This window comes from Onychomys torridus, chromosome 8 (genome assembly GCF_903995425.1).
Source record: "Onychomys torridus chromosome 8, mOncTor1.1, whole genome shotgun sequence".
Lineage (NCBI taxonomy): Eukaryota > Metazoa > Chordata > Mammalia > Rodentia > Cricetidae > Onychomys > Onychomys torridus.
This window is the reverse complement of record NC_050450.1, coordinates 10,814,062-10,841,937: the sequence shown is the minus strand read 5'-3', so window position 1 is coordinate 10,841,937 and position 27,876 is coordinate 10,814,062. Positions and strand designations below refer to the sequence as shown.

Below are 27,876 nucleotides of genomic sequence, written 5' to 3'. Positions count from 1 at the left end.
TCTGTGTCCCTGGGGTCACAGCAATCACAAGCAGTGCCAACACTTGAAACTTGGAGTGCACTAAGTAGATCTCTCTCTCTCTCTCTCTCTCTCTCTCTCTCTCTCTCTCTCTCTCTCTCTCTCTCTCTCTCTCCAGTGATTCCAGAGCATGAGGATCTAGATACACATGGACAGAGATACCTGTATGTTCAAAACAATATCCTTGGGCTAAGGGAGATGGCTCAGTGGGTAAGAATACAATCTATACAAACATAAAGACCCAAGTTTAAATCCCCAGTAGCACATAAAAAGCCAGGTATGTCTATACAGGTACCTACAACCCCAGCACCGTGATGGGAAGAGACAAGGATCACTGGGACCTGTTGCTGCCAGCTTAGCTCCAGGATCAGAGGAAGACCCTGCCTCAATGGAATAAGGTGGAGAGTAGTAAACAGGACCCACAAATGTCCTTCTCTGACTGATGTGCATTCATGTGCACACACAGCACACACAGGCAGATGCAAACAGCACACACAGACACCACACACAATCTTTCTTGTATACAGCAAACAAAAGCAAACCAAGGACCATTGTTTGCACATAGCACTTGGCAGGCATCAATCCCATTGAGACATCACCATTGCCCAGGAGACAGATGACATCATTCCTGTTCCTTTCTATTTTGTCTTCAAGCATACAAGCTTCTGGAAAGCTAAGGCAGTCTCAGGTGCAACTGTGGTATTCCATACTCTACACCTCAACACTCTCCAGAAGAGTGCAGTCTATGGATGCTTTCTGCAATGATGCAAATGTCCTGTCTCTGCAGTCTCCTGTGGGTAGTGGCCTTTGAACTGCAGTTAATGCAGCCAGCCAAGGAATTGAGTTTGTAGTTTCATTGAACTGCACTGATTTAGATACTAATAAAAATGGCCAAATGTGGCTCAGGGCTACAGGAATGGACAATATCCACCAGGTATCCTGTCATAGGTAAGGGGAAGCCTGGGGTAGCCAGTCTCTGGGCTCTCCTCCTTGCTCACATTGCAAAAGTTTTATTTGTAATATTTTTCCCATCAGAAATAGTGCTGTCATTAAAAAGGAAAAAAGAATTAAACTGCCAATGTGCTAGAAAGTGATCCTTGTAAGCTGGAGGCTTTGGACGCTGCACCTCTATTTCTAAGGCTTGAGTTTTGTTTTGTTGTGGGTTGGGTTGAGTTTTTTTCTCTCTGCAAAAAGGAGCTGACAGTGTCTGCCCTCAGAGGGCTGTTGGGAACAAAGTGATGTTATGTAAGTAAAGTGTGCGCAATGGCCAGCTTATAGCAAATGCTTAAAATGCATAAACACATTCAGTTAGATTCAGTTTATGGCTAAAGGCCCCACAAATTTTATACACCCTCTGTATTAAGTCCAGTTCCAAATACTTTGCTTGAATTGCCTTCTTTTATCTATCCCCATTATTATTTTTCTACTTGTGTTTAAACAGACACTTTTTTTTTGAAAGGCTATGGCAGCCAAGGCTCTAGGTGTGCAAGGATGAGTGAATTCTGTTGTGTGCATTTGCTAACTGTCTGGTTGGGAAGCTGAACTTGGCTGGACACCATCACCCAGCTTCTAAGTCTCCAAATCTGGATTTAGATTTCACGGGATGCCAAGGCCACTGAGGCCCTGGGACTTAAGACTAGGAGGGTGCAGTTCTGTGTGCTACTTAGGAAATTCAAATTAGGATTTAACACTGTAGATCAAGCCAGATTTTTTTTAAAAAGGCAAGGATGGGGCAGAACAGTAAGAGTTTAAAGACATCTGGTGCATGATTCAGCTTTTGTCTGTTCCCCAGTAAACACCTAGCATGTAGGTCTGGAGTTACCAGCATGGGACACTCTTTCTGAATTTAATATATCCTAATCTGTTGGGTAGCTAGTTGCTGATGGGCAAAGACTCTTGTTGGAAACAAAGGTTGATGAAGAGGAAGAGAGCGCCTTGAGGAGTCTGGTTTGGCCCACAGACATTTGAGCTGTGACTGCAGGAGACCAGAGTGATAAATCCGGCTGCAGACGGGTAATTGGCAGTGCTGAGCTCTGAGCAGCACAGATCTGAGGGCCTCCATCCTTCAGAACTAAGCATCCACGTGAAAGTGCAGGCCTCGAAGGGGAGGGAATCTGACTACTTGTGTTCTCTACATCTTCAGGAGGAAATCATCCTCTCACCTATCCAGCCAAGTGCTTCTCCTGCTGCACAGGAGAAGGCTCAAAAGTCAGGGCCTGCCTGGGGTGGAGACAGAGTCCTATCTGGCACCCTGAGACCAATACCACCTGTTCTCAGAAACTCCACCCCTTTTGTGGTAGATGAATTGACACTTTTGCTTCTTAACATGGAGGCTAAAACCCCAAACAACACACACACACACACACACACACACACACACACACACACACGCACGCACGCACGCATGCACTTTTGCACGCGTGCATGAACATTCACACATGCAACACCAGAAATCACAGAATCTGTAGATGCCATTGTTCTCTCTGTCACCAGCAGTCCTCAAGAAACACAAATGATTAGAAATGATGGAAATTCCAAAGAAGAGAGGGAACCCAGACCTATGCAAGGAAGCACAGGGGAGGAGGCAATTTCACAGGGACCTGGAGCTACTTGAGCCTGCTGACTTCCTGCTGGGACTTTTGACAGCTCTGAAGAGCTCTATAGCCTTCAGGCATGTAGATCTGACCTCATCACTTCAGGGGGTCCAACATGCTTGTATCTATGCAATGCCCTTGCAAGGCCGCTGTAGGCCCTAAACTATTTTTTAGAGAAGTTGTTTCCCCATACTTGAGTGAAGACTGTATCCCATCATTGAGGCATGGTTCCTTTCTGGGAATGGGACTTGTGTTGCCAGGCAGCCTGATATTTCCTAATCAAAAGCTTCCAGTTTTAGCTCATCATCTTATGCATGTTTTCAGATGCTCTCTGGGGGTCTCAGCACATTTAAAGGCTAATTATATAGTTAAAGTTAATTATTCATTCATTAACATTCAAGAAGCCTCTAACAAGACAGTGACTTGTTCTGATGAATTAATAAAACTAGAATGTGTGTGTGCATGTGTGTGTGTGTTTGGAGAACTAGTCTTAAGTGTTATGAAAACAGAAAGTCTCTTTGATGATAACTGGATGCATTATTTTAGTTTGTGTCAAAGCTTTGCTGGGGAGATGGCTTGGTGGGTACAACACTTGCTCTGCAAGCATGAGGATCTGAGTTCAAATTCCCAGGATCCATGTGAAATCTGGACACAGTATTCATGCCTGCAATTCTAGTGTTCCTACATCACGATGATAGGCAGATACAGGAAAGTCTCTAGATGTTCATGAGTCAAATATCCTGGTGTATGTAGTGGCACACACACACACACACACACACACACACACACACACACACACACACACACTGTACCAGGCTATTTCGCACATTTAGGCAACCATGGAATAGTGCACAACTCCCACATTCTTCTGCACAGCTCTGATGAGGAGACCTCATCACAGGACCTCTCTGAGCCTTGGTTTGACCTTCTGTAAGATGGGCAAATGACCTTCTTCTGCAGCGCTGGATGTTGGGTAGATAAAAATGGAAAAGAAGGTGCTTTGTAATTGCAGATCTTGATGAACATTGGGGGATTGCAAATGTTAATTTTGTGTAAGAAGAGAAGGGAATATGAATCATGAACGAGCTCCAGACATGGGACTGTTGGCAGAGAGCATGTATGGTCCCCAGAAGGTGCTACTGAGGCTTGACTATCTTTGTACATGTTTACTAGGAATAAGACTGTCAATCTATACCCACCCGCAACCAGAGTGGTCTACAGCTGGCTTTAAAAAGTAGATTAGGCTCACAGTTGTCCAAATATGTTTTTAAACATTTATCTACTTATTTATTTATTTGTTTGTTTTGTGTGTGTATGTGTGTGTGCTTACATTATACAACAGCATGTGTGTTATGGAACCCATATGGAGATCAAAGTACAATTTCCAGGAGTGGGTTCTCTCCTTCTAACATATGGGTTCCAGAGATGAAAACCAGGCAGGTGCCATTGCCCACTGAGCCATCTTGCAGGTCCCAGGCTCACACTTTAAAAAAAAAATTACATGTATATTTATTAGTGTGTGTGTGTGTGTGTGTGTGTGTGTGTGTGTGTGTGTGTACTTGTACATGTAGGTGCCTGCTGAATACAGAATAGGTCTTTGGATCTGGATCTGGAGTTAAAAGTTAAAGGCAGTTATGAGGCACTCAACATGGGTGATAAAAACAGATTCCCCATCCTCTAGAAGAGCAAGCATTTTTAAAAAAGATTATTTATTTATTAAGTATACAGTGTTCTGTTTGCATGTATGCCTGCAGGCTAGAAGAGGGAACCAGATCTCATTACAGATAGTTGTAAGCCACCATATGGGAGCTGGGAATTGAACTCAGGACCTCTGGAAGAACAGCCAATGTTCTTAACCTCTGAACCATCTCTCTAGCCCTTGAGCAAGCATTCTTAGTCACCATGGTATCTCTCTAGCTCCAGGCTCACATTTTTGAGTCTGAGTTTGTGAATGCAAACATTGAAATCAGAATTATACTGACATTGATTAATTGTATAGTAAGTTCCATTAAGCTGACTTAACTCCTAGATCAATATCTTGCATGGCATAGTTACATTGTCCCTATCCCCTTTTTTATTTTGGAAACTGTTTTCACTGGAGTCAATTCTGTCTAAATTTTATGAAGATTTGGTTCATTGGTCAATTTTGGGAGCACAACAAATTCAACTAATTTGTGATTCCTGCCATTTGGGATTTTTCTTTTGAAGCTATTATTTTCACCAAGTCCAATTCTCTTGAGTCAAAATTGTGCAGAAATACAAAATTAGCAAAGAAGCTTCCAGTCATCTATGGATTTTTAATCAATAACGAATTTCATCCTGTGTGTTTTAGCTGCTGTCAGCTTAATTTGCATTGAATATTCCTACCAAGATCATGCACTGTGAGCTGGAAACAAGAAGACACATGCTTAATATTTATTTTTACTGTGAAGATTGTGAGTAAATTTGTAAGATAGACAAGAATGGTAGAGACATAGAGAGGATTTGGGAGGAGGAACAGATGTCAAGAGAACTAGGGAGAGAGATGAGAGAAAGAGAGAGAACTTCAAGCAGCTGGAGGAGTGAAGTGGAGTGCAGACAGTAAGGCTCCAAGAGAGGCAGAAAAGAGGCAATGGGTGGGAGGGAGGAGGGGATGATGGGAGCGAGGCTACAAGGTGGCTGAGCCCTTGGGCCCAACTTCAGACACAGGAAAGAACTGAAATGATAGACGATCACTGCTTTCATTCTATTTCATTCACTTTGGACCCAAGTTGATTGCATCCAAAAGGTAGTGATATCATAGAATAGTATTTGGATTTTTCACAGAAGGGAATTGAAACCCACAATTCTCCATTCAAGAAGATGTACAGTGCTTTTGTTTCCAGACCCCCCACTGCAGACCACTGCAAGTGCCAGTACTGAGCCAGCATGGGGCTTCCCACATGCAGGGGACTCTGGAGGAACAGGCTTGGTCACAAGCTGTGGGAGACAGGCCAGTCTGTGTCTCACAAAGCCTTGATTCCTCCATCTGACCAGAATGATTTCATGATCCTTCTTGTGTGTTTATAGTAGGGTGAGATAACAGCTGTAGCCCTTCCTGTGAAGGAGGACACTACTCAAATGCCACTCTTTCTCCTCACCAGAGATCATGCTCTGATGTAGAAGCATCATTCCTTCTGGACAGTCATTCTCATGAGGAGTTCCTTGTTCCACTTCTCAATGGTTGAAATTGGAGCTCATGGTTCTGATACCAAGAAACAATGTCCTTGTTCAGACTTTCCTAGAATGGTCACTTCCTGATAGACACCATGTTCTTTGCCTGAATATTCCAGTAATTTCCACTCATACCCTATGGAGGGGACAAGCCAAACAGCAGTTTTGTTTAGAAGAAGAAAAACCTTTCAGGTATTATGTATTTTACTTTATGTGTATGGTTGTTTTGCATGTGTGTGCCTGGTGTCTGTGGAGGTCAGAAGAGGGCATCAATCTCCTTGAACTGGAAATGTGGTTATGAGGCATCATGTGGGTACTAGGGACTGATCCCAAGTCCTCTCCAAGAGTTGCAAGTGCTCTTAATTGCTGAGCCATCTCTCTAGCTGCTGAATAGCATGTCTTCTAAAGATGTGTTTGCTTTAATGTGAGTACCTGCATGTATGTCTGCATATATTGTGAGCTCCAGGTGGCTTCAAAGCCAAGAATGGGTGTCAGATGCCCTGGAATTGGAGTTACAGGCGGCTGTGAGCCACCATATGGATGCTGAAACCAAATTAGGTCCTCTACAAGAGCAACAATGCTCTTGACTACTGTGCCATCTCCCTAGCCCCCCAAATGGCATTTTATAAGTGGGAAATGTAGAGTTTGAGAGGCAAATTAAGTTGTGTAAGATGTCCCAGCTGAGTTTTAGTAGAAAACACATTTGAGTCTAGGAAGCTATGTCCCAAACACCCCATTTCAATGTAGGAATGATGGGATATGAAGACTGCATCAGGTTCCAGGACTGAAACACAAGGAATCTGTACAACCAGAAAACATAAATATGAAAGTAAGATTCTAAGTCAGTCACATTCTAGAACGTGTGGGACTCGGTGCCAATAGCTTCCCTAAGTCAAAGTATTTAATTCTCCAAGGAATTACAGGTCATGCGATCTCACAGATATGGGGAATGGGGTCAGAGCATTGTCAAAAGGCACATGGTGAACAAGTTAACTAGACCCAGGCTGTGAGACTGAGTCTTTCTCACTGAGTCCACAATCTACCATGAAGTCACTCAGAAAGAAGGCAAATTAACAAACCAATCAGTAGACCATAGGAGACTTGAAGTTTCAAAAAAAAAAAAAAAATCTGACTATTTTGACTGAGGAATTCTATTTACAACTTGCAGGAGGGAACTGAGGATTCATTAAGATGTTCAACACAGATGCCCTCAGCTTACCAGAGGAGCTCCAGCTTGAGTCAACTATGATGCATAAACATGGGGGTTTCCCAGCAGTCCTAGAGAGTGAAGGCAAAAACACCTAGAGATCTGGAAGCTCATCAAAACATTATAATTAAAATTTTTGACCTACTGCATATAGTTGGATAGCATGTGCAGAAATAAATATTGTAATTACAGATGAAGGTATAAATAGATACAAAAATATATAGCAAAGGTCTAAGAGAAATGGACTATACATCAAATCAATGATTATCCAGCCAGGGCTGGTTTGATGTTGGCGTATGGTCAATGGGATATTTATTCATCTCTGGTTATTTTTCATTTTTGCTCTGAGAATATGTTTTATAATGAGAAGCAGAAAGCGTGATAATCCAGGGCAAAGCTCCTAGATTCTGAAGTTTACTAGTTCTGTTCCTGAGCACATAAATTTACCAGTGCTTTTACCTCAGCTCTATAAGTAAAGATACACAGGGAAAGAAGCCCATGTGGACATAAAGTCATAGGAGAGAGAGACAGCTACAAGCCAAGGGAACCAGAAGCCCCCAGAAGCAGAAGCTGGAAGTGAGGAAGTATTCTCCACCAGAGACCCATCATCATCTTGACTTTGGACTTCTGGCCTCTAGAACTGAGAGAATACATTTCTAGTTGTGAACGCCAGCATTCTGTGGCAAGTGCTTGTGGGTGCCCTTAGGCATCTCTGCAGTAGGGGAAAAAGCCACTCTCCACCTACATTTCTTGTCCCTTGTTGTTTTGAGACAGAGCCTCAATATCTAGCCAAGAATGGCTGCAAATTCATGATTGTAGATGTAACCATCTTGTTAAATAAGAAACACAGAGCCAGTTCCAGAGTTAAAAGCCAAGAGGTCAGAGCAATAGCTGAGAGCTGAAAACCGTATCCTTCACTGCTGCTCTGTCTTTCTTCTCTGCAAGCGAGCTACTTCCTGTGTCCTGTCTTTTACACAGACTTTCTGTTCTGTCTTCTTCTCATTGGTTGCAAACCCAGCCACATGACCTCCTCGTCACTGCCTGTCTGTACAGACCTCCAGGTCTTCTATGGTTGGTATTGAGATTAAAGGCGTGTGTCACCATGCTGGCTGTATCCTTGAACACACAGAGATCCACCTAGCTCTGCCTCCCAAGTGCTGGGATTAAAGGCGTGCAACCATCACTGCCCAGCTTCTGCTATGGCTTGCTCTGACCCCAAGGCAACTTTATTAATATACAAATAAAATCACATTTCAGTACAAATAAAATATCACTATACATGATCCTCCTGCATCTGCCTCTCAGATCCTGAGATGACAAGCCTGGGTTTTGATCACAGATATGTGTCACAGTGCCCCGCACCTACCTGCAGTTCTCTACAGGTGTGGCTCATCTGCCTTTGCAGTCAGAACAAGGGCTCCCTTTGAGATGCAGATGAAGTCTTACAATGTGTGCTAGATGATTTTAGAGACTTAGCCAGCCCCACTAGTGGAAGACTCACTCCTACAAGGGCTTAAGAGATAAGACATTGGTAAGACCATCTAAGGTTGACACTTAAATGCTGTGATCATTAGTACCTGATGAGTGGAAACCTGTTTGTAATTTTAGCTGTTGGAAGAAAGGAGCCTGCTACTAAGACACAGATGGTCAAGAGCACACAGATTCTCTGTTCCTGCTCCTACATCATATAATAAGCAGGTCTGACCTCTCTCAGCATTGTCCCCTTCTCAAAAAGAAGAACAGCCCATTGTGGGCCAGACTCTGAATGCTGGCTCTACCTCAGGTAGGTCCTTGGACAGGTTGCTGATTACTCCCAAGCCTTAGTCCCTTCTGCAAAATGGAGAGGTTGCATATTCAGAAGAATGGAAAGGCAAAGAAGCAGTCACAGATTTGAAGTTCCTATGTGAACTCAGCAAATAGTGATGGGAGACTCACCCAGAGAATACAGAATCTGGACTGGGACAGCAGCTCAGTCAGTAAAGTACATTACTTGCAAACAAGAGGACCTGAATTCATCCTCAGAACCCAACATCCTTATAATCCCAATGCTGAAGAGAGTCAGAGATAGGCAGACAGAACTTGGTGAGTTCCAAGCCAGTGAGAGATCCTGTCCCAAAAAACATAGCGGGCAGGGTTTTGAGGAAGAAAACCTAAGGTTGACCTCTCCACACCCATATGCACACACATGCTTAAAAATAAGAATACTGAATCTTCTAGGGAGTTCTGGCTTCTTTTAGTTTCTCAAGAGAAACCACTTTGTGTATGGCCCTACTCTTAAGGAACACAGTTTCATCTCTGGGGTCTTTATTTGTCTTCTCCATCTCAATGGAAGCAGAAATACTCTTGAAAATATCAATAAAAACTTCAAAGAAGGAATAGACATGTTGAAATGAAAACCTCTATGAACTTTGCACCAGTTTTATATAACAACGGGCACCCTGGCTGTGTTGTCACAGAGATGGTCACTGTTGTTACTGTATTTAAGTTGTGACTCAAAGCACTGGCTCTGGAGCAATACTTATTTACCCTGAAAACTCTGTTTCATCATCCCATGCCTGTGTCTTCTGTTCCAGAATAGAAGGTAGAAATGATGGCAGCCATGGCCACAGTGATGACAAAAGGTTTAAACAAGATTATGCTGACCAAGCCATCCAAACAGGACCTTCCAACAGGTCAATGCCCAATAAATGTTACCCGTCGGTAAGAAATACCTCACTTAGTTCCCAAACAATTCAGAATGCAATAAAAGAGATCTTCACATGGGTGGATAAAGCAATTTGAGTCAAGCACATTCAGATGTGGAACAGTATCCAGGCTTCAGGGAAGCCAGGGACCATTTACACTACACACTCTCACAATTGCTGAAGGACAATCACAGATTGAGCCGTGAATTTTCAAGTCATATCCCAAGCACAAAGCCAACCATTATTAGTTGCAAGATACATGTCTATAGAAAAAAGTTTGACTTTTAAGAAACAAAACAAAACAAAACCAAGGCTGTTAATTGTACAGAATCTGAGAGATGACACAAAATGACATTCTCAGCAGACTGCCCTACAAGATGGTTGTTAGCAAACTTTTCAACTGTAAACATTTCACTTGTGTGTGTGCTCACATTCACAGGTATGCAAGGAGCCAGAGGATAGCCTCAGGAATTCCACCTAGCTCCTTTGACCCGGGGCTTATCAAGTAGACTATCAAGGCTGGCTAGCCAGTGAGCCTCAAGGGTCCACCTGTCTCCACCTCCCTAGTGCATACCACTATGCTCAGCTTTTTATGTGAGTTCTGGAGATGAGCTTAGTTCCTCACACTTGCAGGGCAAGCACTGACTGAACTGTCTCTTCAGCCCTCTGTCAACATTTTTCTGCATTTTCATTTAGTCTGTTTTCTTCTTCTTCCTGTCCCTCTGTCTCCATCTCTGAGTTTACAGAACTGTGAATGTACTTCATTCAGTGTCTCCCCACCTCCAGTTTTCATATTTTTACCACTTTTCATGGAGGGCCTTGAAAATCTTTTAATATTGTTTTTGATGGAGTATAACAAGAAGTCATTCCAAGGACAAAAAGAAGAAAGATATCTCTGCTTTCTTGAGTTTTCATTAAGGAAAAACAACCCTAACCATATGATGTGGTACCAATTATTTTTGAGCTGTGTTTGCAGCGTGGGGGTGGATCGCAGAAACCAGGTCATTGTCGGTCTGATTTTCTCTGCAGATGACGCGATCCCGTTTAGAACAGCTCGCTGAGCGCTGATATCTACGCCCGCTTTCGAATTCAGCAGCTGAAAATGAACCACGCGTGCTTGATTCTGTCTGACTGATAAAATATAGCAAATAAGCCCCACTCAGATGGTATCCTTGAAAGAACTTGCTTGGCATAGCAACCATCCTGACACACCCCACATCTACCTTTCTCTCTGTCATTCCTGTGAGGCTGGACCAGTTTCTTTAGAGAGTAGAAATAAGGATGCAGTGTTTTTCTTTTAATCAGCTCTGAGGTCATCACATGATAAGTTACACAATACATATATTATACAGGACCATACAATTCCACTTACTAACCCTGCCTTGAACTCTAATCCTATCTATCCAACTCTAGCCAGGAGCCCTGCGCTTAATAATTCGACAATACAGTGATTCTGCTAAGCAGCTCATTGTACCATCTGTTCATCTCTGTGATCTTCATGTTCTTCATCTTCTGAAGAGAACAAAGTGGTACCTAGCTCAGAGCACCGAGAGTTGAGTGGGGGTATGCCACACACCCAGACTGCAGCTCATAAACTGTAACATCAGTAGGATGCAGATAGCATAAAGGTGATGGTGTTGGTCAAAGATACTTCCAGCTTAATGTATCCAGACCTAAAGTCAAATCCCCCACATCTTCTATTACCCTGAACTTCCTCCTAAATGTCTCCTCCTTCTCCTCAACCTGTCTCCCTGGGGATAACTCCATCTCTTGATATTTAAGAGATTAATTCCTAAAAGCCTGAGGATCATGGATACCTGAATCACAAACCTAGTTCCCGATTAAAAAAGTATGCAACCCTGAAAGCCATGGGCTTTGAGAACTGGTGAAATACTAAAGATCAGTGTTTACTTTGCAGTGAAGATGTTTCTGCCCTTGTGAGAATGTGGGATCACAGTTCAGTTCTTTTACAGGCTTATCATGAAGAAAAACCTGAGACTTAGGGGAATGACTCCATATGTGCTGAACAAGCAAAGGACCTCAGTTCAATCCCCAGCATTCAGTGTGATGGTGTGTCCTTGTAGCCTCGGTTCTGAGAAAGCACGGACAGGAGAATCTCTGGGGCTCACAGGCCAGCCCAATTAGCTGAAACAGCTGAGCAGGGGTGAGAGACCAGCTCTCAAAAACAAGAAGTATGGTACCTGGGGCAGAGGGGGGGGGGAGATGATGCCTGAGGATGCTCTCAGCCTCTACATGGAAGTATAGATAATGTGCACCTGCACACCTATGCACCTGTACACACATCTGCACATATAATCTCACACCCGAAGGGAGGATCAAACTGAGCTTTGTAGATAAATAAATGTTCATGCAAAAAGATGAATTTCCTTAATGCTTAAAATTTGTGTATCAAAGATATTGCTGACAGGCAGTGGTGGCGCACGCCTTTAATCACAGCACTCGGGAGACAGAGCCAGGCGGATCTCTGCAAATTCAGGTCCAGCCTGGGTTACAGAGTGAAATCCAGGAAAGGCTCAAAGCTACACAGAGAAACCCTGTCTTGAAAAAAACAAAACAAAACAAAAAGATATTTCAACATAACTGAAATGTAAAATTCAGCCCACAAAATGGAAGAACATATTTTCAAATCATGTGTGTGACAAGAGATTAATATGTGAATATGCAAAAGATATAGAGAACCCCTAAAACTCAATAACCAAAACACAGAAAAAGTGGGAAAATTACTTTTCAGAGAAGGTATACAAATGGCCAATGACCACTCAGCTCAACATCACTAATCATTATAAACACTCACAGCTACTAACAAGGGACAAACAGGCATTGGAAAGAAAGTAGGGAAACTGGGACTCATGTATAAAATACCAGAACATCTTACAGACAAGGGAGAAAAGGACAATGGAGCCTCAAACATTTAAAAATGAAATTGTACTTTTAAGTAATTTTAAAATATTTTTGAAATTATAATTTCAAACTGATGGTTTTTTCTTTAATTGTTGTTACACACACACACACACACACACACACACACACACACACATTCCTAAATAAATAAATACACTTTTTATGACACAGTAATTCTTCTTCTGTAGATGAACCAAAATAACCCATTCTGGGGACTCAAAGAGACATTTGCATACCTATACTCATGCTGCATTATCCAAACCAGCTGAAAGGCAAGGGCAGTGACACATGTCTGTTAGTAGATGAATATAGGAGAAGCATGTGTGTATAAAAATAATTGAATATTATTCAGCCTTTAAGAAGGAAATAAAAATAAATATATACTATAATATAAATTGACCTTGAAGACATTATGCTCAGTGAAATAAAATAAATACATGTGTGTGACACACACACACACACACACACACACACACACACACACACACACTGTTCAATTCTATTTAAACATGAGGCTTACAGTGGTCAAAATCATAAAGATAAGAAATAGAATGGTAGTTACCAAAGACAGAAGAGGAAGAATAGAATTTGTGTTTTCAGGACACCAAGTTTGAAGCTTAGAGAGTAAAGAGTTTGGGGAATGGATGGTTTCCTAAGTGAGTTTTAGGTGTCAACTAGATACAACACAAAAATCACTTGAGAAGGGAGTTTCAATCAGGGGACCTGGCCTAAAAGCTTGTCTGTGGGGCCTTTCTTAATTGTTAGTTTATGTATCAGGACTTAGCCTATAATGAGCAGCACCATTCCCTGGGCTGGTGGTCCTAGACTGTGTAAGAAAGTCAGCTGAGCATAAGCTAGCCAGGAAACCAGTAAGCAGCATTTACCTATGACTTCTGCTTCAAATTCTTGTCCTGACTTTCTTCAGTGCTGAGGGCGATACAAAGGAGATGCCATAAATCTCAACAATTTGAGGATAGATTGGGTACCTATCTTCCAGAGAGATGAAGCTTTCCTGAGATGTTGTACAAGGTAAGTCAGGGCAGTGAATCACCATCATCATCATCATCATCATCATCATCATCATCATCATCACACTAATATATTTAATAATAACAAAATTTAAGAACCAAGATGTGAAAGGAAGAAAAGGGCCTCTACCTGTGACAGAGCTGATGTTAAAGAGACAGAAGTGGTTGGGTGTGGATATAGACACAAAAGATGCACATGGGATTTCTGGACAGTTCTGGGACAGCAGCACATGATCTGAGGGTTTGGAGTCAGCTCTTATAACATACCCCAAGAAAAATCCTAAATAACTGAAAGTGCAAGCCAGGGGCTTGGGATGTGGCTCAGCTGGTAGTGTGCTCACCTAACACTCATGAGGTCCTAGGTTTGATCACCAGGGTGGTGGTGTGTGCCTGATTGCTCAGCACTTGTGAGGTGGAAGCAAGATCAGAAGTTTAAGGTTTTATTTGGTTACACAGAGAGCTTAAGATCAGCCTGGGATACACTGGGATACATGAGACCCTGCCTGGATAAGAATGCATGTCAGTGTGGGAACCCATACCTGCAATTTGAGCAACTGGGAAAGTGTGTCCATAAGGCTTGCTTGGTCAACATAGTAAGATCCTATCTCAACAAATAAAATAAAGTAAATAAATACATAAGTAGGTAATAAAGTAAACTAAAATGGGAGAGAATTATTCTGTAACATTAGGGTAAATAAAGATTTTTTAATTATAACTCAAAATTCAAAAGCCATAGTAATGATTAATATATTTGACTACAAAAATTAAAATATGCATGGGCGAAATATCTTCAACAGGATCAAAATATAAACTGGTTAAAAAAAACTTCCTTTTCAAAAAAGGAATTACTGATGATTCTTAGTTATATAGAAAAAGATGTTCAAACTCATTGATAATGAAAATGTCCAAATTAAAATATATGTTGGTGCAAACTTTACTTAGTAGGAACTGCTTAGAAGGTCAACTGGAAACTGTATTGGTAACAACCTTGGAGAAACAGACTCTCTTTTACAGGGTAAATATACATTTCCTTTGAAAGGAATTTGTCAAACTCTGCCAAAGTTACAATTATATGTAGTCTTTGACCAACTATTTCAATAAATGAATGTTATATTGCATGAAACGTGTGGAGTTAGTCTTCATTGTACTATCATTTGCAATAGCAAAATATTGGAGACAAGTTTCTATCAATCGGGCATTGGATAAATACAGCATGGTTCATTTATACATGAAAGCCTATGCAGAACACAGAAAAATCGGAATCTGCCAGGGGGTAGTGATGGACCAAATGTACTGAGGTACTGTGGAGGGAGGGCATAAGGCAAATGAAGACCAGCATGGAAGGAGAATCTAAGTGTTCACTTTTTTTCATGTATTTTCTTGTTTGGGGTGACACTGGGTATTAAACCTAGCTCCTTTATGCTCTACCATCGAACTACATCGCAGCCCTCCTTTTATGTTTTGTTTGGAGACAGGTTATCACTAAGTTGCCAAGGGTGGTCTTGAACTCATTTTGTAAGATGGACAGACCTGAATTTATGTTCTTCCTGCTACAGATTCTTGGATAGCTGCAATGATAGGCCTGCAAAATCGGGCCCGGGTATTATGTTTTTGTTGTTGTGGTCATGGTTATGCTTAATTTTTGGACAATACAAATGTCTTGTCTATTCAATCCTTACTGAGATAATTAACCATGGCGTCTTTTAAGAACACATTTGTTTTGTGCCAGTATTAACCCCACTGAGCCCAAATCTCCAGGATGCAGCCCTAATGTGTTCTCATCCCTAATGACCTACCATTCAGCTGTCACCTAAAGAATAACTTGTATCCCTTTAGCTCTTGCTTCAACTTTGAAGTACTAGCCCAAAGCAGCCCTTACATGGGGAGTTTACACAGCAAACCACCATCTGCCCAAGCTTTCCAAGATGGATGTCATAATTATTATACGGTATTCAGGAAATTTGTAAAATTTATAGCCTTGGCTGGTTTCTGCTTCTGCAACCCATTTTTTTGTGTTACATACTTTTAAAAATGAAAGAAAATAACCCATTTTGAGCTCTGGGTGACAAATGGATGACAAGGATCCAGACAGCCCTCAACCATGTCATCCACACTGTGTTCATGGTCTATCGGAAGCAATGATGTAGATATTTGGAGAAAGAACCCATAGACCCACACCATGCCTAAGCTTGAAAGTCATAAAAAAAGAAAAAAATTTTATGGTATCTGCTAAAGTTGAATATATACACACTCCATGCCCCAGCAATTCCATTATTAAAGGTACACAGGGAGAAACATGTGCAAAAGAAGGCACATACAAGGGTTTCTTTAGAACAGCATCCAGATACTCCAAACAGGACAGTCCTCACACATTCACCAAGACTGAGAGGGATAAACTTGTGAAGTGTGCCAACCGTGAAAATCTATACAGCAATGGGAAACGAGACCTAGGAGTCAAGGCAACAGTCCCACAGTGAGAGTGCTATGGTAAAGACAAAATAATGGAACAAGCAGAATGATGTTATTCATAGGTTGTTAGAGTAAGAATGGACCTTCAGCTTCGGAGGTGACAGGCTTGGTGGAAGACACTACTAAATAGGACCACTGCTGGGACCACTAACGAACAGCATGAATGAATAGAGAGCCATCAATTTATTTAATATCAGACTTTTATGTTTTTGTTGTCCATTTAAAAACTTTAAAAAATCATTTCAAGCTGGAGTAAGCCATGTGTGAGTTTTAGGTAAGTCGTGGATTAACCTCTGAGGAAATGTTCTTCCTGTCTGTGCCAATCAAATTCCAAACATAGGACTGGTGGGGGAAAATGCCCTCAGAAGAAATTCCTGAAGAACTGTGCATCGATCTGGGTTTAGACTGCAGTGTAGAGGGGCTTCTTAGTCCTCCGAAAGGTAAGAAGAAGAGGAAGCAGCTGCTGAGGTGTGGGGAGATTGCTGCTGTAGTCACGTGTCAGGTTCAGAAACCCCAGACGACTGAAATCCTCCTCAAAGCTAATTTTCTAGATAATCAAAACTTCTCTCATTATACAATTCCTTCATTTAAAATGAAATCATTTAAATGGAATCCTCCTAAATTGTATTTCACACATCCCTGACTTTCTGAAGATCCACAAATGGAGTTTAACCTTTGCAACAAATGACAACAATAACAATAAATACCATCTTATGCCAGGTGCTACCCAAACTGCTCTCTCTAACACTTTCGTCCATCTTATTGGCCATATAATTCTAGGGAGTTAGGTCCTATCATTTTTCCCACTTTAAGGATGATGCTCAAGATGCTTAAATAAAGGTCATACACACACACAAAAATCATAGAGCCAATAGCGGGGAGAGGCAGTGACTATCTTTGACTGTGGTGTTTTTACTTCTCTTATGTTTGGGGGCTTGGGGAGGGATGAGTTCATGTGTGTCACATACCTGTGGCAGCCATAGGTCAGTGTCAGATTCTTCCTCAAGTGTTCTCCAGCTAATTTGTTGAGACTAGGTCTCTCACTGGCCTGGAGCCCACTGACTGGATGAGACTGGCTAGCCAGAGATCCTCCTGCCTCCACCATCACTACTCACTCCTGCACTGGGATTTCAAGTAAATACCACCACACCTGTCTTTTTTTTTTTATACATAGGATCTTTTGGTCAAATGCAGGCACTCATGTTTGTGTGGTAAATACTCTAACCTGCTGAACTGCCTCCCAAGACTGCACTATCTTTTCTGTGTGTCTGTGTGTGCACTTGTGTGTGCAGATGCCCTTGCCTGTGAGTGCATGTGTGAACTCCAGAGGAATCTTCTGTTGCTCTCTATGTGCTTGATTGAAATGGGGTCTCCTACTGAACCTAGAGCCTGATGCTCTGTCTTGATTGGCTGACTGGGAACCCAGGGTAATCCACCTGTTTCCACTCCCAGGCTGTACATTGTCACTTAGCCATTGTCATATGGGGGTTGGGATGGCTATTCTTGGTTATCAACTTGACAACATCCGGACGCAACTGGGCACACCTGTGAGGGACTCTCTCTCTCTCTCTCTCTCTCTCTCTCTCTCTCTCTCTCTCTCTCTTTCCAAGACAGAGTTTCAGGGTTTCTCTGTGTAGCTTTGGAGCCTGTCCTGGAACTTACTCTGTAGACCCTTAAACTCAGAGATCTACTACCTCTGCCTCCTTGCTGAGATTAAATGTGTGTCACCACTGCCCTGACTGAGGGTTCTTTCCTTAATGAAATAATTTGAAGTAGGAAGACCCACTTTTAATCTAGCTCTTTTGGGCTGGGAAGATCCACATTTAATCTGGGCCACACCTTCTGCTGGCAGCCTAAATAAGGATATGAAGAAGGGAGCTTGCTCTCTGCCATCTTGCCCTCTCTGGCAAGTCTATTCACTGGCATTAAAGCCTATTGCTTTTGGGGTTCTGGTGTATACTGAAGATCAGATGAGACATTCAGCCTCGTTAACTGAGAAACTACTGGATTCTTGAATTTTCCATTGGTAAATAGACTTTGTTGAACTAGCTGGACCCCAGCCTATAAGCCATTCTAATAAATTCCCTTTATACTACATATATATATGTAGTATATATATAGATATAGTCATTATATTAAATACAGATTTTAATACCAGAAATAGTTCTAGAGTAACAGAATTATAAGGATGAATTTTCTAAGTATCTATAATAGGCTTTCCAATTTGCCAACATCTACAGTTACTGAAGTCTCTTCTAGAAGTTCAGAGAGTACTGAAAGCCCATGTACGAACCATTTTAAAACTTAAGGAGACAAATGCCTTTGATTACTCTTATTCACTGGCTGTAAGAGGCAAATGATTTGGTGACTCTACAGAAAATGAAAAACTGTTGACAGTTTGTGGAAAAAATAAGGAAAATGATGCTGCTGGTTGGTTGCTCCTAGCATCTCTGGATAAATTGACAAAGAATAGGAATGAACTTGGGGATAAAATTAACCAACTCCTAGCATCTCAATACAGTAAAAGACAACAATGAACTTGGTGATAAAATTGACCTGCTCCAGTCATAAACACTCTAAAGGTTTCTAAGTATGTCCTGGAAGAGAATCTTCTCTCCAGCAGCCACACAGCTCAAGTTGTGGAAAATCAAACCAAAGCCCTTTTTATAAGGTTGGCTGAATGACAGCAAAAATTCAAGTCCCAGCCATAGAGGGTCTCAGCAGTTAAAATTAGGGCATTAATTGATAAAGAATGGGTCCCTGTACTTGGGATGGGAATGTGTGGGAGGACCTTGTGGAAGCTGAGAACTTTGAACCCTCAGATTCTCAAGGGCTTATCTCACCTGAGGAAGCAGTCTCTCTACCCTCAGCAGAAGATGTACTAACAATCTCAACCCTTGAAATATTGTCCTTTCTAACTTTGACTGACAAAATCAATCCTTTGTTGTCTGCTAAAGCAGAAGTGACTTACTCTGAAGGAGATGCCAGGCAAGACAAGACCGATGTCCCTCAGAACCACCAATAGTTTCCTCTAGACCTATAACCAGACTGAAGGCTAAGCAGGCTCCTAGAGGAGGTAGAAAGTGCAGTCCATGGGGAGGCGCACTATACTATTCAAGAGCTTAATGAGTTTGCTAATTCATTCAAGCAGAAGTCTGGGGAATATGTGTGGGAATGGATTTCAAGGGTATGGGATAATGATGGAAGGAACATAAAACTGGATCAGGTTGAGTTTATTGACATGGGTCCACTAAGTGGATATTCTGGTTCATTATGGAAGTTTGCACAGTTAAAAAAGGTGTCAACAGTTTGTTTGAATGGTTTGTTAAAGCATTTGTCAAAAGATGGCCTCTGAAAAAGAGTTGGAGATGCCTGCTCTCCCTTGACTTAGTGTTGATGAAGGGACTTTTGAGACTCAGGGGAATTGTAATACTAGAATGGGTATGCTGTGTAAAACCTAATCCTCCACAATGGGAAGGCCCAGCCCTTAACTAATTCTGTCAGATGGAAATGATGAGAGGGCACTGGCACATTTGGAGAGCCTTGTTGTTGCCCCTCCCTTTCCTTGTGCCAGACCTTAGGCTTGGAGACGCTGCTGCTCAGGTGGATAAATTAAATGCAATGGATTTCGTTGGGTTCTGAGGTAGAGGGGCCAGGTGACAGCACTGAGTCACCAAAGGCAAGGTGACCCTGGTTATCATAACAGCATCATAGGCAAAGCAATGTTCATAATGGCCTGACCTGTAATGGTCAGCACAGGCAAAGTGATTGTATTGTGGCATGACTTGTATGGACTTTGGTACTGGCTAATCTAGTGGTTCTCAACCTTCCTAATGCTGCAACCCCTTAATACAGATTCTCATGCTGTGGTGACCCCCAGCCATAAAATTATTTTTGTTGTTACTTCATAACTGTAATTTTGTTACTGTTATGAATCATAATGCAAATATCTGATATGCATATAGTCTTAGGTGACCTCTGTGAAAGGGTCATTTGTCCCCCAGAGGAATTGTGACCCACAGGTTGAGAACCTCTGGGCTAATCAATCATGCTGTTTCTAGGCATGAAATAGATAAGAAGACTACTAAAGTTTTGTTTGATCTGCGGAAGTGGAAAAATTTTCAAACAAATGAAAGAAAGGCTATATTAGATTATAGCAAAAGGGAAGCTCAGTTCATGAATCAGTTTCAGGACTTGAGCTGGTTTGCACACCCAGAACCCTTGAATGAAGCGGTAGCCAGGTTCTCCTGAGGAAGGACCTTGATAAAGTATGTAACACTTTTCTGTTAGCCTGGCTCTCATCCTTCCCCTTTTTCAAGGGTAACTGTACACTAGGGGAAAGGGGAGTAAGTGTTATGAGAGGTGATTGGTCTTGGTTACCATGGGAAATTGAATTGCTTCTCCACAATGGAGGTAAGAAGGATTATGTCTGGAGTGCAGGAGATCCTTTAGGGCATCTCTTGGCGCTACCATGACCTGTGATTAAGTCAACAGGAAACTATAACAGCCTAATCCAGGCAGGATGACAAAGGGCACAGACCCATGAGGAATGAAGGTGTGGGTCACTCCTCCAGGAAAAGAGCCAAGACATGCTGAGGTGCTTGTTGAGGGTGGAGGAAATGTAGAGTGGGTAGTAGAGGAAGGTGTTAGAATGTGACCAGTTGCAGAAAGGATGATTATAATTGACATGAATATTTCTGTCGTATTTTGTTAAGAATGTTTTTACAGATATTTGTTTTCTTTCTTCAATTAATTTATCATGTAATCATCAGTTAAGAGAGTATCAGGGATTATCATTTTTGAGTTTGAGATACTAAAAGTATGTCCCTTAAGGGACATTGCCACCTATTCTAAAATTTATAATGTGTTTACAGTTGTACAAGTGATAGTTATATTATATTATGTTATGTGTAATTATGACATAGTTATTTTCATTTGTAAATGAAAGCATAATATAAGGAGATATGATTGTGTATCAGGTGGACAAGGTGTGGATTTGTGATTGCTGTTCTCAGTTGTCAACTTGACTACATTTGGAAATAACTAAAACCTAAATAGCTGGATATACCTTTGAGATTTTTATTTCTCAATTAAATCATTTTAAGTGGGAGGACCCACTTTGAATCCAGATCTTTTGAGATGGAAAGATGCATTTTTAATCTGGGCCACACTTTGTGCTGTCAGCCTGGATATATATATATGACATGCATGGATGGAGGCTTGCTCTCTTTGCTTGCTTGTTCTTGCTGGCAGGTGTATAATGAAGATCAGCTGAGAAATCCAACCTCATGAACTGAACAACTACTGTATTCTTGGACATTCCATTGGTAGACAGCCACTGTTGGACTAGTTGGACAACAGCCTGTGACCCATTCTAATAAATCTCCTTTATATATATATATATATATATATATATATATATATATATATATATATATATATATATATATATATGTATGTATGTATATACATACATACATTACACATACACACACAAACACATATATATTTATTCCACCAGTTATATTCCTCTAGAGACCCCTGACTAATACAGCTCTATTCCACCATGTCAATGGGTAGACCAGAACACTGGCTATGTCTTTAGAAAGGATTTGAGTTCTTATCTCTTTCCTTCTCCTTCACCATTTTGTTCAGTGTGTCTAGAATGAAATTTAGGACTTCTGCATTCCAGACACAGACTTTGCTCTGAGCCTCATCACCAGCCAACTTCATCAATATTGTACTGTCAAGCTGTTACCAATATCCTACCCTCCCCAAATAATATAATAGAAATCAAGTTTTACTTCTTTAAGCTCTCAACTTTTTAAGTCTTTCTGCTTGGCTAAAATATCCCATGGAGTTGAACGAACTTCTTTTATCAGCTTACAGAACCCCTGGGCTTTTCAAGTTTCCACACTTTGTGGGTTGCCTGTCTTAACAGGCAGCCCATGATGCTCATCAGATTAATACAATCATTCCTCTACTGGTGGCCATCTAGCCTGTGGTAGCTCTCCAGAAAATAGGCAATCTCACAGATAAGCACTGTGACATGCAGAGTCTGCTGCTGTCACCTTTAAGCGTTGATGCCTGCAGAGAGGAAAGCATTGTCCTTACCCTGTTTTCAGGCTGACCAAGGCGTCCTCCACTCCCCTCTGGTTGAATTTGGTCATGTACTGATGCATATAGGGGTAGTTGTTACGGATATTCCTCTCTGTGCTGCCATTGGGTACTGTCCCAAATCGGAAAGGCGGGGAATAGTCATGAGGTCTCTGAAACTGGAAGGGTGTTGGGGGAGGGGAAGGTGAAAGGAAGAGAGAGAAGAAACCAGTGAGTGAACATTCATGCAGTGACAGAGGTTGGACATGTAGAGGTCCAGAGCAGTAAGAAGGTCCTTTTCAGCTTTCCTTGTGCTTAATCCCGTCTCCTGTGGACCTGCGATCCGCAGGAAGGTGAAGACAGCATCTAGCCTGCGTTTTTCATGTGTTTTCTGTACTGTTCCCCAGAACCAAACATGGACCTTGGTCTATTGCTCAATGAATTTCTGCTGAGGTTAGCTCTCCTGTTCCATTAAGGAGACTAGCATCATGCTAGGCACACAGTTGGCACCAAGATACGCTGAAGGAGTTAAGGGTTTGCTTTATCCAAATTCACTTACCTGTTTTATGATGAAGATTTTCCTTTCTGTGATTCCTGTCAGTCATATCTTGTTCTCATCTCCAGAAAATGGCTGCATGCTATCACTCATTCATCCTCCATTCTCTCAGTCATTTACACAGGCAGTATTTGTGGAATCCTAATATTTGCCAGATACCGTGACTGGCTCATGACAGACTCAGGGAAAGCCTATGAGCCAAAGCCTCCACTGACTCTGCTTTCTGGGATCCTCAGGTTTGCATGGAAGTTTTCTATGCTCCACGATTGTTTCTTGACTGACTGGCTGGTACTACCTGCCCACAGCTTGTGTGTGTGTGTGTGTGTGTGTGTGTGTGTGTGTGTGTGTGTGTGTGTGTGTGTGTGTGTGTGTGTGTGTGTGTGTGTGTGTGTTCATGTGTGTGGGGAGGATGTTCATGTGTGTTCCTGTATGTGCAGGATAGAAGCCAACCTTAGATATTCCTCAAGAGAAATCTATCCTGTGTTTTGAGACAGGGGCTTTCACTGAATCTGGAACTCTCCAAATAGTCTAGTCTAGATGGAGTTCTGGAAGATGAAACCCGAGTCATCATGCCTGCAAGGCACTTGGCTGACTGAGCCATCATTCCAGCCCCATGTTCACAGATTTAAAACATTTTATTAATATAACATTAATTATACGCAATGATAGGTTTTGTTAGAACTTTTTATGTACATATATAATGTACTTAGATCATGTTTCAGGATATTCAACCCAATTAGAAGTCAACTGATATAGCCTGAATCCTAGAAATACAATTGATCCTAGAGGCAGAAGAGGCAGGGCCCATTCAGTAAGGACCACATCAGCAATTCTCTCATAGGGTCACTGTGAAGACTAAATAACATAACATTTGGCAGATTGCTGCAATGGAGAAAGCACTGGAAACTAATGCTTTAGTATTTTTTGTTCATTGTGGGCAAATCCAATAGCCCAAGCTGCATTTTATACAGACTGTGAGCTATGAAACTAGAAGGTTATATTTGTAACAACCCATGTTGTCAGTTTACTTTGTAATAACTGACATCTCCCCAGGACTTACATGGGGATAGCAATGTGCCCCAACCTTCTGAAAACACTGGTCATGCACCCTCACAGCCCCTCAGATATGAGGCTAATCTTGTGCCTCCATTTTGTATGTGAAGAAACTGAGGCTTGAATTATATTACCTGTGTAAATGCTGGGCATGGTGTCTACACCTGTATTGTAGCACTCAGGCTGAGGCAGGAAGGTCACAAGTTCAAGGCCAACCTGGGCCACACATCAAGACATTGTCTCAAAAATAAATGAAATGTAGACAAGGACCTGGAGATACTGAAGGGTAAGAGTGCCCAGGAAACCTGTGCCAGTGTGAGGGCTACAGCCCAGGGGATCTCTCCAAATGGCAGACCCACATGCTTGTCACAAAACTAAGAATTGCTAGAGAAAGTGTCCAAGTTTACTCAAGAACTCACACTTCTTTTCACTATCAACTAAAAGTTCCAATTGAAAATCATTTTTTCTAAATGAGTCATACTGCTATAGAATTGGCAGCTGTAACTGGACCTGGGAGAAGAGGCCATGCTGTGTCTAAACCAGAGCCTCCTGCCTGGGTGCACCTTGCATTGTGAGAAAGTGTGTGTACCTGTGATATGTCATACATGTGCATATTACATATGTTATGTTTGTGGGTGTATGTAAGGTACAAGGAGATATATGTATGTATGTGTGTGCATGAATGTGCATCCATACATGTGTATGTGTGCACAGGCATGTGTGTATGTGTTCATTCACATACATGTATGTATGTACATGCATATATGTGTATGTTGAATGTATATGCATGCATACATATACATGTGTGTATATAGGTGTGCTTGTGTATGTGCATGTATGTGTGTGTGTGTGCATGCACGTGTGCACGCATGCAGGATAAGGCTCTGTGCACAGCAACCTTGCTCATCACCAGAAGAGAAAGCGCAAGCTCAGACTGCCTTGCAAAGCAGCTACAGGCTCTGGGGGAACAGGACTCACAGCATTGCTCATAAATCTAGTTGTTGTAACAGCCATTCCCATCTCCAGGCACACGAGGAGACGGTCTGTTTGACTAAAAGCCTTCCACTTCACCCTGCAACTGTTGCAGGGATGCAGCACTAAGATGCACTTTCCCCTTCTGCCTCCGGTTTGCACAGAGACAGACCAATCGGAAGTCTCTGTGAAGGTTCCCCTTTCCTCAGACATCAATAACAGCCCCCCACAGCCAGCCCCAACACCCAGAAACCTCCCTCACTAGATCAAAGATTGTCAAATTTTCAAACAATGATTCACTATACACTTTTCACTGCTGCCTGTACACACACGCACGCAACTTAGAGGTGCTCGTTCTGTCTACACGTGACACACCAAAGCCACAATGCTGTGGTCTTTTTCTCTGGATTTTATAGTATATTCATGTATTTTAAAATTGAAGTAAAATGTACAGAACATATGATTTAAGACACTTAAGTGTGCCTTTCACTGGCATTAAACATGCTCCCTTTGTATGACCATCACTACCATCCATCCACAGAGAAGGTCCTTGTTTGAGGGTTCCAAGCCCTTACATCAATTCTGCAGCTCACTGAAGAGTCCTGGCCCTCTGTCTGAAAAGTTAGGCTCATGAGTGGTTCATCTTTCTCAACCAGATCTACCTTGTAGATGTCTCATGTTTCCTACTGGAATGATTTCTGGTGATAGACCTCCTTCCAGTGAGGGTCCCATGCAAGCAGAAGGGAGCAGGTGCGGCCTCCATGAAGGCAGGGGTGGCTCCTGTGTAGTGGGGGGCACAGAGAAATGGCACCACAGGTCCAAATCAGGAAAGCCCCTCACCCCAGCTTAGGAACTGGGTTGTCTGAAGCAGTCCATGAAGCTCACTGAGCCTGCTTCTCTTATCTATACATTATGCATCACTTTGGGAATCAGTTATACCATGCTTGAAATGGCATGTAATTCAATTACTTCATGCAGATCATATTACATGTGCCATAGTGATTGCATGTGTGTTGTTCTTGGTGACTGTCATCACTGAGCATAGCTTTAGCCAGTCTCCTTCCAGCATGGAGAACAGAGAACTGGTTCCTAATTTTCTTTCATCTATATTCAGTGTGAGGAAAGATCTGAAGGTCATTTAAGTGAATTAAGCTATGGCATGCATTTATGATGGAGGAGATAGACACAGAACTAAGAAATACAATTTCAAAATAAGTTCAACAGTTAACCAGTGCATTTCTTCACCCTGTATCTTTATGAAGCCAAAGCTATAAACTTGGGGAAGTATGTCTCATACATCTATAAACTGGAAACACCTAGTAGCTGGGCCTCTAGTCCTAGCATGATCTTCAGAGGGTGAATCTCGTGTGTACAGGTGCACACATGTGTAATTGTAGTGCATGCTGAGGTCAGAGGGTAACGTCCAGTGTGGTTCTTCAGGGCCCATCCACCTTTTTGGAGACAGAATCTCCACTAGCCTGGAACTCTCTAGGCAGGCCAGTGAGAACAAAAGACCAGCCAGATTCCTGCTCCCCAGCACTGTGATAACAAACATGTGCCACCACACCTGGCCTTTTTGACACAGGTTTGGAAAATTGAATTCAGGTCCTACTGCACTTCAAGACAAGCCTTTAACGGCTGAGCTATCTCTGTAGCACATACCACATGTTTTATGATGGGAGACCAAACAGACTTGGCCTTCAGCAAAGGAAAGATTTCCTGCCTAGACTGTGACACCTCCCCCCCCCCCCACACACAAGACTCCATGACTCTGAGAAGGAACACACAGCTTCCCTAACTGCGAAGCCCCTAAAAGCCTGCAGGGGTAGTTGCAGGACTCCAACTCCATACAATAACTTCCCAGGCTCCGGAAGTGGAATGATAGTTTGAACAAGGCAGTAATGAAGACAAAGGAGGAGGAGGAGGAAGGACAGGAAGGAGGAGGCAGTGCAAAGAGGAAGTGGGAAGGAGGGAATACCACATAAGCAGTAGCCCACACTGGTAAGGAGCTCATCCCTAATCCTCAGACCCACTTTCCAGAACAGAATTAGCATAGTCTTTTGTTCATAAATTAAGGCCTGAGGACACTAAGATATGGGAAGCCTTACGACCATTAGAGGTCAAGGTCGAGTTTGACCCCAACAAGGTACTCTTCCTCTCTGTGTACAGTATTAACAGATTTACATTTTGCAAACTTCTCTAATGTAGCTGCCTCTAATCTTCTAGGAGCATTTATATTACTTACTCGGAAATTTTCTGTTTATTGAATTACATCAAACATTTAATTAAAGGTGCCATCAGTTTGTGTTTGATGCTCTGAGCATGAGAGCTGAGCTGGGTCCCACAGGGATACAGCATTTGCTACTGGGTTCTTCCAAACCAGAGAAGGTCAGCCATGCGATTAGCACTTTAAGTTAGTCTTTTTGCAAGTGGTTATTATTTAGACTCCAAACTACAATCCAACGGATTTCTTTCTCTTTCTCTTTGAAAATAGCAACAAAGGGGCCTGGGGAAATGGCTGGGTGGGTGAGGTGTCTGCTGCATAAACTTGAGGACCTGAATTTGGATTTCCATAAAAAAAGTTGAGCATGGCAACATACACATATAACCCTAGGACAGGGGAGTGAAAGGGGGTTATAACAGGGGGACCCCAGGAGCTTTCTGATCAGCCAGTCTACCCCCAAAAGTGAGCTTCTGGTTTAGTAAGAGGTCATGTTTCAAAAGCATTATGTGGAGAATGACTGGGGAAGACAATTGGCATTGACCTCTGACCTGTACATGTACCCACAGGAGCATGACAGAAAGCAAAATAGTTTGTCAACTGATTTTGTGGAAAAGCTTCCCATTCAGGGTAGAGTTCTGCACTGCCTCTCCCAATCACTTCCTCTAGGAATTGCATCATTGACCCTATCATATAATGGAATCATTGAATAGTACTTTTTTTGTTTTGTTTTGTTTTTTTGAGACAGGGTTTCTCCGTGTAGTTTTGGTGGCTGTCCTGGATGTCGCTCTGTAGACCAGGCTGGCCTCGAACTCACAGAGATCTGCCTGGCTCTGCCTCTCGAGTGCTGGGATTAAAGGTGTG

At 42.1% G+C, this 27,876-nt stretch overlaps 1 protein-coding gene across 1 annotated transcript in view; it reads right to left on the bottom strand.

The window, feature by feature from the left end:
• Nucleotides 1-27,876, bottom strand: part of Grin2a (glutamate ionotropic receptor NMDA type subunit 2A) — a 410,670-nt gene that overhangs the window by 38,623 nt on the left and 344,171 nt on the right. The window contains exon 11 of the mRNA XM_036198178.1: nucleotides 22,229-22,389. Within this exon, the coding sequence (XP_036054071.1) occupies nucleotides 22,229-22,389 (161 nt within the window). The remainder of the gene's footprint in view (nucleotides 1-22,228; nucleotides 22,390-27,876) is intronic.